The 13,730-nt window shown below is 43.3% G+C and overlaps 1 protein-coding gene across 5 annotated transcripts in view; it reads left to right on the top strand.

Annotated features, from left to right (window-relative positions):
* The window catches only part of SCAPER (S-phase cyclin A associated protein in the ER), a 198,242-nt gene that overhangs the window by 132,062 nt on the left and 52,450 nt on the right, over nucleotides 1–13,730 (top strand). For all 5 annotated transcript variants that reach the window (XM_035112175.2, XM_035112172.2, XM_035112171.2 and 2 more), the window contains one exon: nucleotides 7,310–7,433. In XM_035112175.2, coding sequence (XP_034968066.2) covers nucleotides 7,310–7,433 — 124 coding nt within the window. The remainder of the gene's footprint in view (nucleotides 1–7,309; nucleotides 7,434–13,730) is intronic.

Below are 13,730 nucleotides of genomic sequence, written 5' to 3'. Positions count from 1 at the left end.
AGTAGTTGCTTTGGAAGACGATCACCCGGCATCTGCACAACATGACCAGTCCAACGAAGTTGATGTTGAAGAATCATTGCTTCAAGACTGGTGATCTTTGCTTCTTCCAGTACACTGGCATTAGTTTGCCTGTCTTCCCAAGTGATATGTAAAAATTTTCTAAGACACCGCTGATGGAATCTTTTGAGGAGTTGGAGATGACGTTTATAAGTGGTCCATGTTTCACAAGCATATAGTAGGGTTGGTAGTACAATAGCTTTGTAAACAAGCATTTTGGTTTCCCTGCGAATATCCCGGTCCTCAAACACTCTGCACTTCAATCGGGAGAAAGTCGCACTCACAGAGCTCAGGCGATGCCAGATTTTGGCATCAATGTTGGCCCTTGTGGAAAGGTAGAAGTGATCAACACATTTTCCAACGTTACACCACTGAGTTGGATTTGTGGCGCTGCAGAGGGGTTATTTTGTACTTGTTGGTGCAGCACTTTGGTTTTTTGGATGTTGAGTGATAGGCCAAGCTTTTCGTAAGCTTCTGCAAAGATATTTAGGATGGTTTGGAGGTCATGCTCTGAGCGTGTGCACACTACGTTGTCATCAGCATACTGAAGCTCTATGATGGAAGTTACGGCAACCTTACTTTTTGCTTTCAGCCTGCTCAGATTGAAGAGCTTTCCATCTGTTCGATACATGATTTCTACTCCGGTGGGGAGTTTCCCGTCGACACAGTGTAGGATCATGGCAATGAAAATAATGAATAGAGTTGGGGCAATAACACAACCCTGTTTAACACCTGATCCCACTGTGAATGGTTCACTTTGAGAGCCATTGTTATCTGTGACTGTTGCTGTCATATTATCATGGAGGAGCCGAATGATGTTTACAAATTTATCTGGGCAGCCAACTTTCAGAAGGACAGTTCACAGGGCATGACGATTTACAGTGTCGAAAGCCTTAGTCAAGTCAATAAACACCATATACAGGGGTTGGTTTTGCTCTCTGCATTTTTCTTGAAGCTGTCGAGCGGTGAAAATCATGTCCACTGTCCCCCTAGAAGGCCAAAACCCGTTGTGGGATTCAGGAAGGGTCACCTCGGATATTGCTACCAGACAGTTTGCTAAGATCCTTGCAAGAATTTTGCGGGCCGCAGGTAATAGAGAGATGCCTCGCTTGTTTCCACAATCAGTTCTGTCACCTTTTTTAAAGAGATTGATAATTTTGGCATCTCTAAAGTCTGCTGGGATTTCTTCTCTGCTGGGAGTTGCGGTTAAGGAGATGTTGGTAATGTTATTTCCAGTGCAGTGCAATAGCTTCTTTATCTTTTATAAGTGTGTTACCGTCTGCTGAGCATAGGGGGCATATGCCATGATTTATTGGCCCATAGATGGTCTTTGTGGCTTTAAAGAAACTCTGTGCATCATGAATGTCGGCTAAGTGCTGGATCTCTTGAGCTTTTTTATCCACCAGGTGTTTTTTAGTTCTCTGGTTCTTCTTTGAACCTCAGCGTTAGCGTTGGCATAGGTTGGTGGGGGCAGCGCCCCCGCCCCTCACCTCCTTCACCCACGCAAGAAGAAGCAGAGTGCACTATGAAGCGGGTTGCTGGGCAGCGCCGGCAAACCGCTCCATAGCGCGCTCTGCTTCAGAGCGTGCTGTCCAAGCAGAGCAGCATCGCCAACCCGGACGGACTGCTCATGTGCGGACATGCACAGTTCGTCCTGGCGCGCGTGTTGTGATGTCACGGCGCATGCGCGCTGCAGAGCGACGCCCCGTCCCCAGGGGGTGCTGCCCCGGGCAGCCAAGCAGCACCGTTTGCTCAATACCTTAAGGGCTGCCTCTTCCCATACAAACCAATCTAGACCCTGTGCTTGTCATCTGTGGCCTTTCTTTGTGTGCCTTCTCCCTGAGAGCCTTGGAGGGTGGCAGCAAGAGAAAAGGCATTTTCTGTGGTGGCTTGGTTGTGGAATGCTCTCCCCAGAGAGACTCACGTTGCACCATTGTTACATGTCTTTAGGCATCAAGCAAAAACATTCTTATTTACCCAGGCCTATGGCCTGTGAAAGTGGGGGGGGGGGCCACACACGACTATTATTATGACAACTATTTTATTATTAGGCTGTCTGTCTGTATGCTTTTTACTATGTTTTTATCACAGATGTTCTGTAATGTGTTTTTAATGTTGTACTGCACTCTGGGATCTTTTGATAAATTGAATAAATCATAATCCAGTGGTGCAGCAGTAAAACTGCTAGCATATTTGCAAACCAATGCAGGGTCCAGCATTGTTTCAAATTAGATGGGGAACTGCATGTTGAGATTCCTGCATTGCAGGGCGTTGGACTAAATGATCCTCGGGGTCCCTTCCAACTCTACATTTTTATGATTCTATGAACAACATACACAGAAAGTGGAATTTTGCAAACCTTTGTGTTTAAGTGGGGTGTGTGTGTCTTGTTTTAATTCATAAACCATTTCATGCTCATCTCAGGGACCTTGTACAGAAATGGTAACACGAGACAGCTGTCGTTTCCTTAATAAGATTAAAATTAAGAAATTAGTTTGCTGACTTTAATCTGCCATTTAACCCTGTAAACCACCTGGGACCTGCTCTGCTGCCAACACTTTGCATTCTGAATTTAAAAATTGTATCTCTGAACCTGAGCCGACAACATTTCTGAATATATTCTAATTATCACTGTCTGAGGTTAACAGGCTTAGACTGCTGGTTTTCTGCCTCCACGTTGTAGCATAGAATAAATGGCAGGATTTGCCTTTGCCGCCTTGGTTCAAATGAACTTTGTTTTTTCTCTTTGGCACTTCAGTTCCCCCTCCCCACCCTTCGCATAAGGATTTCTGTGGGAAACTATGCAATGGGGGTTGTTAGTCTAGCATAGCTCCCGCAACATGATAAGAGTGATTTTGAAGTTCCTGAAGTGTTACCACTTGGGGAATGGATGCTTGTGTGAGTTGGCTTTAGAAATGTTGCAGTAAAGCAGCCAACGTGTGGGCTTTAATTCAAGATAAACAAATAAAAACATTTTCAAATAAATTTATTTTTCAAACTATGTGTTTTAAATTTATTTTTTGTGTTAAGCAAAAAAATAGAAGAGGTTCTTCTATAAATATAAAAATGTAGGCATTGCGTGCACAGAGGTCACAGCCTTTCTCCGTAACCGCTGAACTATAATGTAACAAATTTGGCCACAACGTTCCATGCCCATCAGTGAGGGATCTGGCATAATTTTTTTCCCAAAAAGCAAACCTTTCATACCTAAAATAATGATTAAACACAAAAAGTGGCACCCAAATTAGACATCACCAGCAGAAACTCTAAAGACTACAGCAGCATCGAATAGAAAGGCAGATCGCCCACTGCTGCCTCAAAAGCCGCGCCACCAGATGACATCACAAAATCCCACAGCAACCAACTGAAAACAGGCCTTTTGCAGCAACAAGGCCCAACATTGCCAAGTGGAGGTAGGGGCCTGCCTGGGGGAGGGATGGGGGCCCAAATAGGGGGCAGGGATAGGTAATGGGTCAGAACAGGGTGGGGGGAGACACAGGGATGAAACCTGCCCTCTCCACAGTACCTTGCCTCGGCTTTGCAGACTGGGCTGAGTGGATTTAGGGGCCTGCCTGTGTGGGGGATGGGGGAGGCCAAATAGGCCGCAGCATAGAATCAACTGAATATGGCCCTTTTACAGGGCCATGCCGTTGGGTAGAATAAATGTTATTTCACATAACACACGTGGGTAGGGGAGTCAGGGTTGGGACACGGCAAAATTTTACAGAACACGCGCATTGGGGGAATGATTGTGTGCAAAATGAACGGGTCACAGGGATAACCCGGGGAGGGGGTTGGACGGAGGAGAGGAGGGAAATCACAGGGGTAAGTGGGGGGTTAGGGGGAGGAAAGGGGGGAAATCACAGGGATAAGCCGGGGTGGGGGGAAGAGGGGGCATAATAGGTCATGGATCAGGACAGAGTTGGGGGATTCACAGGGATGAGGGAGGGGGATGAGGGGGGAATCACAGGGATAAGCCCGGGGGGGGGGAGGGAATCACAGGGATACGTCATGGATCGGCACAGGGTAGGGGAAATCACACAAATAACCCACAGCAACGCCGGGGAGAGCCAGCTAGTTATTAATAAATGACAAATCTTGATTGATAGTGTTGAATGATTTTTAAGAACAAACCATTTTGTTGTTGTTTAAGTCGTTTAGTCGTGTCCGACTCTTCGTGACCCCATGAACCAGAGCACACCAGGCACTCCTGTCTTCCACTGCCTCCCGCAGTTTGGTCAAACTCATGTTCGTAGCTTTGAGAACACTGTCCAACCATCTCGTCCTCTGTTGTCCCCTTCTCCTTGTGCCCTCCATCTTTCCCAACATCAGGGTCTTTTCCAGGGAATCTTCTCTTCTCATGAGGTGGCCAAAGTATTGGAGCCTCAGCTTCAGGATCTGTCCTTCCAGTGAGCACTCAGGGCTGATTTCCTTCAGGATGGAGAGGTTTGATCTGCCTAGGTTTGAACAAACCATTTTAGTTATCCTTTATAGGCAGGATATGTTGATGTGCAGCTGACTCACCCAGATTCAAATAAACTGTTGGATAACCACACTGCTGAGTTACTATTGGAACAATGCCTTGTTTTGTTTTTGTTTTGTTTTTGTTTCACAAATTTAATTTCTATGAAATATTTCTCTCCTGCCTTCTGAGCATGAGATTTCTAAGGTTGTGCAGAAATAAAATGCTAACATAATAGTATGTTGTAAAAAATGAAAGCTGGCTACTTTAAAAATGGTAGGCAGAAATCCACACAGAAGTGGGAATAATTAAATATCCCTAAACATCTGTGGAATTTTCGTTTAACCTAATATCCAAATGTCAAAGCTGGCTCCAGGTTTGCGCAGGCCCAGTCTGGGCAGTGTTCCCTGTCAGTGGACCATGATGGACTTACCTGGCTATGTCAGCAGCACTCTAGGCAGTGCTGAGCATTATTTCCCATAATGCTGCAGAACAGTGTTCACTCCATTATGGGAAATGAAAAGAGTGGCTAGATCCAGCTGTTTGGCACTGCTTGGAGTCCCCAGATTTTGCAGGAGGGGTTAAGGGAGGCCAAGGTCAGGTGGCATCCATGGGCACTTTCAGGGCAGCTGTTTTTCCAAATGGCATAGTCGCCTGGTAAATCAGCAGATTGAGTTGCAAGACATTATCTCTGGTTGACAACCAGCTTACCTTGGAAGGTGGGGGCACACAGAATTAAACATACTCTGAAGTTGGCAGGAATTTGGCAGGTCTGGCAGAAGAAAGGCAACTGGGCAAAAGGAAGGACATAACCTTTCCTATGGGAATATTGACAAATAATCCAATTACATTCCCTACAGACAAGCAAGTATATACCTCACATTTGCTCAAATATCTGGTGGTCACTGTAGATGTAAGATTTGCTTACGGTAACTATCTAGCCTTCCATGGGACAATCAAGTAAATCAATACAACATACTTAACCATAGAATCATAGAATCATAGAGTTGGAAGAGACCACAAGGGCCATCCAGTCCAACCCTCTGCCAAGCAGGAAACGCCATCAAAGCATTCTTGACATATGGCTGTCAAGCCTCTGCTTAAAGGTTTCGCTTCTGGCTTCGCTCATGTACCCTTCCCTATCTTGAAGGCTCTGGGTGGGTTGCAACATCTTTAAAACCCATGAACAAGGCAAAGGTTTGCTAATCCCAACAAGGTTAAAGTAAAACAATTCCAACACTGCTTTCCTTTTGGCTGCAAGAAGCCATAGCACAAACAGAAACTTGGCCATTGATTTTAAATCTTCCTCTTCTTCTTCTTCTTCTTCTTCTTCTTCTTCTTCTTCTTCTTCTTCTTCTTCTTCTTCTTCTTCTTCTTCTTCTTCTATGATTCCTGATACTCCTGTTTGACAGGGATATGTCTGCTCTTTCATGAAGAAGAATTGCTAGAATATGCTCAGCTTCAGGGGTGGCAATCGCCTCCCAACCTGACCACCTGGCACTACATAGCATGGCAGAAGGATGATAGAAAGATTTGGGTTCCTGTTTACAGGAGAGAAAAGATAAAATTGGAGGGTGACAATAAGATCTCTCCTCTTCTTGGTCTCTCCTCTTCCTGCCCAGCTTTGTCAACAACTTGGAGGAGGCAGGTGGGGTCAGAGCCACAAAAGTCGGGGGCACACACTCCCCAAAGTCAATTTGCCAACCTCTGCCTTCATCTACATCACGTTTGCCTTTTAACTGAAGGAACTGCTGCGACCTTTGCAAATTACTGCATTAGCTGTGCCCAAAGTGGCAGAAAGCGTATGTTGCCACAAAAAAGAAAAAAAGTTTTCAGAAGGCCTAAATGGTTGACAATAATATAGCAGTTTATTCTGCTTGACTGCTGTCTGACATCTAGTGTAGTCATTTATAACTGTACGCAGCTTAGTACAAAATAGCTGCCTTTGTGTTCTTTCCACACTCTTAAGAGGTGTAAATGGCTCCCTAAACTATAGAATCAGTCCCAGTTGTCTGTAAGGTGATTGGTTATGACCTTTTGTATTCTCAAATGTCATTCAGGTGCATTGGCGAGGTTCTGTTTTTTTGTTGGCTTTTGTTTCCCTGTTGCCTCTTTTGTCACATTGCACCACTTCTCAGGTGATGCCTTTTTGAAGTGGTCCCAACTGAGCACTATGGTGCTCATGTACCCTTGTCGCTGATGATTTTTCAACAAAATTGACCATTGATTGACTCTTCCCTAATGCTACATTTATTGTAAAAGATGGTTACATGGCAATTGCAAAATGCTAGAAATGTCTGCTATGATCATTTGCAAATGTTCTTTTATTAAGGATTTGTAAAAAATGTATCACTTTAAGGGCTTTTGTATACATATGGAGCCACATGTGTTTCACCCTTGTTATGCCCTGTACAAAGAGGCTGCACTTTTAACGAATCTTAGCTTTCAGAGTTTTAGTTTTATGCTTAAATTTTGGCCATGAGGCAGCTGCTGAGACTGCCATGAACAGGCAGAATATTTATTTATTTATTTGCATAATGTGTATACTGCCCAAATAATAATGTCCTCTCAGTGTTAACTTTTCATAGAAAGAACCATTTTTATTTTATTTTATGGGTTCTTTCTTTCTTCCTGTTGTGTTCCACATTCAGAATTTGCTTTGTCCTTTGGCTGTAGTCTGCTGTTGGCATAAAAGTCAAGCTCAAAAGATGTCCCACAGAACTATTGATTTATATCACCTTGATTGGCAATTTTCCCTTAAGATGATTAAAATTTCACTTTATCTCTTAGGTCACTCTGCAGTACAATAAACGCCTATCACCTCGCCTGCAGTAACTGTGTGGAAAACTGCACCTATGTTTTGTTCAGCAACAAGATTACATTTTTAATTGACCTGTTGATGCACCAGTTAATGGTATGTAATGCTTTAACTTTAATTAACTGTGTTTGTGCCATAGTGGTGACTAGAAATACCTGATATAACTGGACCACTTACATCATGGATGTTGTGTTTACTTGATTTTACCACTATGATATGCAGACATTTGTATCTTCCTCTGACATGTAAAAAGAAGCAGGATCAGGAGCTTGCAAGTTTGAGGAGGGCAGCAAAGGGAAGGAGGGGCTCAAACCACAATCCCATCATCTGTAAAGTAGGAGACAACATTTTAGGGGGAAAAGACATTTGAGTGAAAGGCCTTATTAACAACAACAACAACAACACTGTAATTACATTTATTAGTTGGTTTATACAGTAAAAGTTCTCAAAGCAACTTGGCAAGGTAAACAACAGCATATAAAGCAGTTTATATCAATGAACAATACAAGATGTGTAAAATGCTTACCCAACAACATATTAATAGGAATAATTCGTACCCACCCCACAACAGATGAGCACCACCATAGGAGACAACGTAAATTAGCCAGGGTATACAATAAAAGTCCTAGCCTGGTGCCTAAGGCTGACAAGGATGGCACTAGGCCTGTTTCCCTGGGGAGAGCATTCCACTGACAGGGGCCACCACCGTGGTCAGGGGTTGAAGCCATCTCACATTCACTGCTTCCTTCTGCATAACTTCCCTCTAACTGCTTCCACTTGGTCCAGCTAGGGAATAAGTGGCAAAAGGAGACACTCTGTAAGGAGACAAAAGTTTAGGGGCAGGGGCGCATTTACCTGAAAGAAAACTAACGTCCACTTCCTACATGTTTGGGAGTAGACTTAGGTTTGTTGCCCTCTCACATAGTTCAAGTCTTGGAATTCTCATGGGCTATTCTGCATTCTGTTTTTAACACATGAAAATGCATCACTTATTCTGCATCTTAACAGGTTTTGCAAATTAAAGAGGGATGGAAGAGAAAGACAGATACATTTTAATGGGGAAACTTTTAACTTTCACTTAATTTCAGATGTCATTAAATATTTTATTAGAAACTCATTTTTAATTCATAGTAACCTCCTCATCATGAGATATTTAGTCTAGGACTGCTACTTATAAATGGTGTGTATATGTTTTCATGAGCCAAGCAGTTTGTTAATTGAAAAGTTATGTATGTGCCGTGAATAATTTACATTGCACAGTTAGAACCAACACACCATAGGACAGTTGACAAACACTTAAGAGGAAGCCCTCATTGTCAACAAAAGGAACCTGAATGCAACTTGTAAATTATTATTTTCATTCATCACATGCACATTTGCCTTCCTCCAGCTCTTTCCTGGAAGAACTGAGGTGTACAGTTTGAGGTTGTACGTAGGAAGCCACAGTATGGTTGTACATCCTCTGCTGAATGCACAAGATACCAGTTTGAGCGATTAAAGTATAAAAGAAATCCACCAGCAGTTAATATGGTTTGATGTCAAAGGCCTATTCCTGGGCTCAGATTTCATTCATTATAATTGTTTCTCTTTTTCATCTGGCTTGGGTTGGTGGATCTGGGGTCCCAGGAAAAGGCACATAGTTCCCATAAGCCTGAAGTCTGTCCTTTCCTGATATAGGCATTCAGACCCTTTGTTTAGATGAAGAGGCAAAAGTCTTCCACTCAAAAACGAACTCACGCCAGTTCCTTCATCAAGAATCAGCCTCATTGGCTATAACCCTTTCCCCCGATGGGCCTAGACCAGGGAGCTTCCACAGTTTTGCTTACATCAGAGCAGCAGATCCTGTGGACCATCTCCAAAAGTAGACAATAGACTTCTGACACTTGGAGCAGCATCCAGTTATCTGCTGGCTCGTGGTTATCCTTGACTCAACAGTCCTCTTTTCGTCTAACCACTTTAATGCTGACAATTGCTATATCAGAGACATGCAATGCAGTCCCAAGCACATTTACTCAGAAGCAAGCCCTTCTGTGTTCAGTAGGTCTTATGCCCCAGTAAATGTATATTGGATTGCACCTTTATCCACTGAAATAAAAAGCATCCACCGGAATGAATGCCTGTAGGGTTTTTGTGAACTTATGCATGGTTACTGAAGGGAAAGTTTAGTGAAACAAATCAGTGAAAGTTCTATTGTTTGCATGAATTGAGCCACTGAGTGTCCCACATTTTTGTAATACTGTACAGATTATTGCATAGAAAACCAACATTGGGGGAGTGTGGTGTCAAGCTGCGTTTTTTTCTCTAGTGAAAGAATCAAATATTATTGTAAGAGAGGCTCACTTGTTCTGTTTGAGCAGTAAACTTGCTATAGGAAGAAGTTGCATCCTATAAAATGCAACTTCCTATAGAAGACCTGCTATAGGAAGAAGCTGCATCCTATAAAATGTATAGTTACTTTTTGACATTTTCCCTAGAAAGACACATGTGCATTGCATGATGAAACCTAAAAACTGAATATTTTTAGCAGTGTCTTAAGTTGTGGAGAGGTGGTGGTGATGTATTTCAATACAAATGCTTTTGTGTTTTAAAAAATTGCTTCTATGGGGCAGGTCGGATTAATTTATTAATCAAGTGCTCTCAGATAGATCTAATGAGCATTTCCAAATGTCTTTGGAAATAACAAGCTGAGCAAGTTACCAAGCAATCTGAGCTTACCTTGAACCTGGTCTTAGGTGCTTTAGTTCATTCAGTTAGTTGCTTTCCTTTCAGAAGTGTCACTGCCCACCGTGGGTTAAATGTTCCCACCACATTCTTGCTTCTGCTGCCTCTTATGTACAGGACCTATTCCTGAACTGTATCCAAATTATGGACAAAACCATGCATGACTAGCATACATTTTATCTTGGATTGCATTAATCTAGGAATCTTAATTATTTAGAACAGTTCCTGCAAGATTGGACTTTCCTTCTTTTTTAGTCACTATGAAATAATGCATTCCATTATTTATTGATGGATTTGATTCGCTTTATATCCGGCCCTTCCTCCCGAAGGAGCCCAGGGTGCCAATGTAGCCTCCCATTCCTCAAAGACACTCAGGACAGAATCCACCGTTTTCACTCCTCTTTGTCTCCTCCTTTCATTTTATTCTCACAACACCCTACGAAGGAGGTCAGCCTGAAAGTGACAAGCCCAAGGTCAGTGGACCTTCCCAGTCCTAATGTGACATTCTTAGCCATGATACCACAAAGAGTCACAGTCTGGGATAGTATAATTTGAATTTCAAATTTGAGAGCCATCTTGGGGATCCTTATTTTCAAAGTGTCAGATATGAATAAAATATTAACAATAGTAAATAAAATGAGTTGATTGCTAGTTGTTTCTTGTTTCTATTTGTAAACTCTTAAGGAGCATCTGATTTTTTTTATTTTCACTTTTTCTTTTGCTTTTTTGAGTGGCCTTATAGCTAAAGGAAGGTGTATTCTGTTATTGCTACTGCGTTTTGTAGCTTAAATTACTTGAATGGAGATTCTTATGTCATATTTCAGATTTGAATAAATTATGAAGCAAAATGTACACCTTTAAAGAAAGGAGCTTTTATCAGCCAAGTAATGGCACTTGCATGTTTGACTCTGCAACAGAGGGACTTGCTTTAATATTGAAGCTTACTAGGCTTTTGTCCTCCTCTGGGTTATTTCTTCTTGTTGTCTGTCTGGAGGCTGAAGGACTGGAGCTGTCAGGAGCTAAAAGCTTTGTTTAGTCCCCAGCCAGGTAACACCAGTCAGCTTTATCTTCCCTTCCACCGCCCTGCAATTGGCCTCCACCCTGACCTCGCAGACCACCCACCTTAGGAAGCAGTGCCAGTCGCTCCATAGCTTAATTGCTTGGTTTTCTAAGGGACAAGAGAGAGAACGTCAGTAGTATTTACTGCAAATACTTTCCAGGAGTGCCTCTTTCCCAAAGCACTTCTGTTCAGGCAAGCCCAGAGGTGTTTTAAAGTCTGCAGAAACCACAGCAGCAACATCAGCAATGTTGAGAACGGGGTTCAGACACACCAGGAATGCCATGATCAGAGATAGCAGGACAAGGTGTACAATACCCCTTGGTGCATGTCCCCCGAGGGCACCCACGGAGAGACAGATTCTGCTTTGGAGAGGAAGGGCAGTCACAAAATATTATCCTGTCGCATCAGCCAAGAGGTCCTTAAGGTCAACCTGGGGAATGTTTGGAAAAAATTAAAACCAACAACATTTTTGCTCTTTCCATGGAGACTCCGAAGCCGCGTCCCATGCCGGGGAAGGCAGGCGAGGCGGCAGGGGGGAGAAGCGCTTCTCCTCGCCGCACACAGCCGGCATGGAACGCATCTTCAGAGGTCTCTGAAGCCGCGTCCCATGCTGGGGAAGGCAGGCGAGGCAGCAGCGGGGAGAAGCGCTTCTCCCCGCCGCCGCCTCGTACACAGCCGGCATCGAACAGGGCTGCGGAGACCTTCTCCGAAGCCCCGTCCCATGCCGCCGCCAGTACCCTGGAGCCCATAGGAACGCATTGATTAAGTTTCAATGCATTCCTATGGGAAATCGGGACTCGCTAGACAAATTTTTCGTAGGACGAATTGTGTCCTGGAACGAATTAAATTCGTCTAGCGAGGCACCACTGTATAGGTTGCCTACTTGTCCCATATTTGTTTCATCTTTTAAAGTTTTAGATGTTGTAAATTCTCCACTTGCTGTTTGAAGCGGAAAGCTGTGACTTGGGAGAGAATAGAGAAGGGATTTCTGTACAGTAGGCAGTAAATTGGGAGATTGTGTGTTGCCAGGGGGGTGGGGTAGTTCTTCTGGCATGCATTTTGTCAATTGTAGAGGTTTTGCCAGCAAAAGCTAAAAGGTAAGTGGGAACTGTTGACTTGGGCCTGAGTCTCCCACTCCAAGAAAAATTTCCTTAATTTTGTTTATTTAACTACAAACTAATTGGAGTCTCTTCCTCCAAGTCCCACCATCATCTTAGATTAGAGAGCCTACTCAGTGATGGCACCTCATATTTAAGATGTCCTCTGTAGACCTGGTTCCCACTCTACTGCCTTTTAAATGTCAGGTGAAGAGTTATTTTTGTGCCCCTGGGCATTCTAGCACACTGAGTGTTTGATGGTTTAATAAATGAACACTCCGGTTTTTGTGTGTTTTCATTCTGACTATAGAACTTTATTGTATTGTTCTGTTCTTTAAACTGTATCCTTCCCTGAGAGCTTATGCTCAAAAGGCAGCTTATACATTCTCTATATTATTCAGTAATAATATGCTTAGATTTAAGCTAATAATAAAAGTAAGGTCAGATGCTTCATCTTAGGACTGCTCTCATTCCCCCCCCTTTATTGCTTTAAGATGTAAAGAGAGTCGGTGGGTACCATTTTGATACTTTGGATGACTGTGTCAGGGTGTTTGTGAACATTTTAGTTTGCTTTCTGGGCCAAGAACTGTATCAGAGGATTCAGATATTTTTTCTTTAAAAGAAATTTTATCTATATAAATAAAAAATGTAAAGATGACTGTGGGCCTAATCGAAAAGCTCTGAAAGCGCTTGACCGATCGCTTTGAAACTCGGACACAACGTTGGCACACTGTACACGAGTGTTTTTATATACCTAGATTACATAGATGTCTCACCTGTGACAAGTTAGAACATTTTAAATTTTTAATTTAATTTTGATGTATGTAGTCTTGTTGTTGAGTTGTATTTTAATCAGTTGTTTTATATTTGGTGTTAGCCACAATGAGCCCAGCTTTGGCTGGGGAGGGCGTGGTATAAATAAAAATTTATTATTATTATTATTATTATTATTATTATTATTATTATCTGCTGGATGTCAAAGCAGCACAGCTGAGGATGTCTCAGCTGCAGCCATTGACTGCAGGCTGTCTTTGACATCAGAATAACATGGCATTGCTCAGCATAGCCCAGCCAGGGCAGCATGCCCACCCCAAGAAGCACATGGGGTGTGAGGGTGGGAGAGAGAGGAGTTGGTGAGACGGGTGCCATCACACGGGAGGAAGATGACGCCACGTAGCGGGAGAACCAGAGAGAGGGGTGTCGTGATGTCATGCGGCTGGGGTGAGAGGAATGGGGACGCTGAGTGGGGGTGGGCTGTGACCTTGGAAACGGGCAGGCCAGGATTTCACCACGGGGGTGGGTGGGGTGGGGGACATGCATGGGTGGGGGAGTCTGAAGGTGGGGGGGACAGGGGCACTCTCTGCTTCGTTTCCATTTAACAGATGAGCCACAGCAACGCGTGGCCGGGAACAGCTAGTTAATAAATAAAGAAGGAAATACATTATCATAAGGATAATTACATTCTGATTCACATATTAGTTCAGGAGGTGTGAACTGGGTCAGGTTGAATAAAAA

Source organism: Zootoca vivipara, chromosome 9 (genome assembly GCF_963506605.1).
Source record: "Zootoca vivipara chromosome 9, rZooViv1.1, whole genome shotgun sequence".
NCBI classification, from domain to species: Eukaryota; Metazoa; Chordata; class Lepidosauria; order Squamata; family Lacertidae; genus Zootoca; species Zootoca vivipara.
Note: the sequence above shows the minus strand (reverse complement) of the source record. Positions and strands in the feature narration are given on the sequence as shown.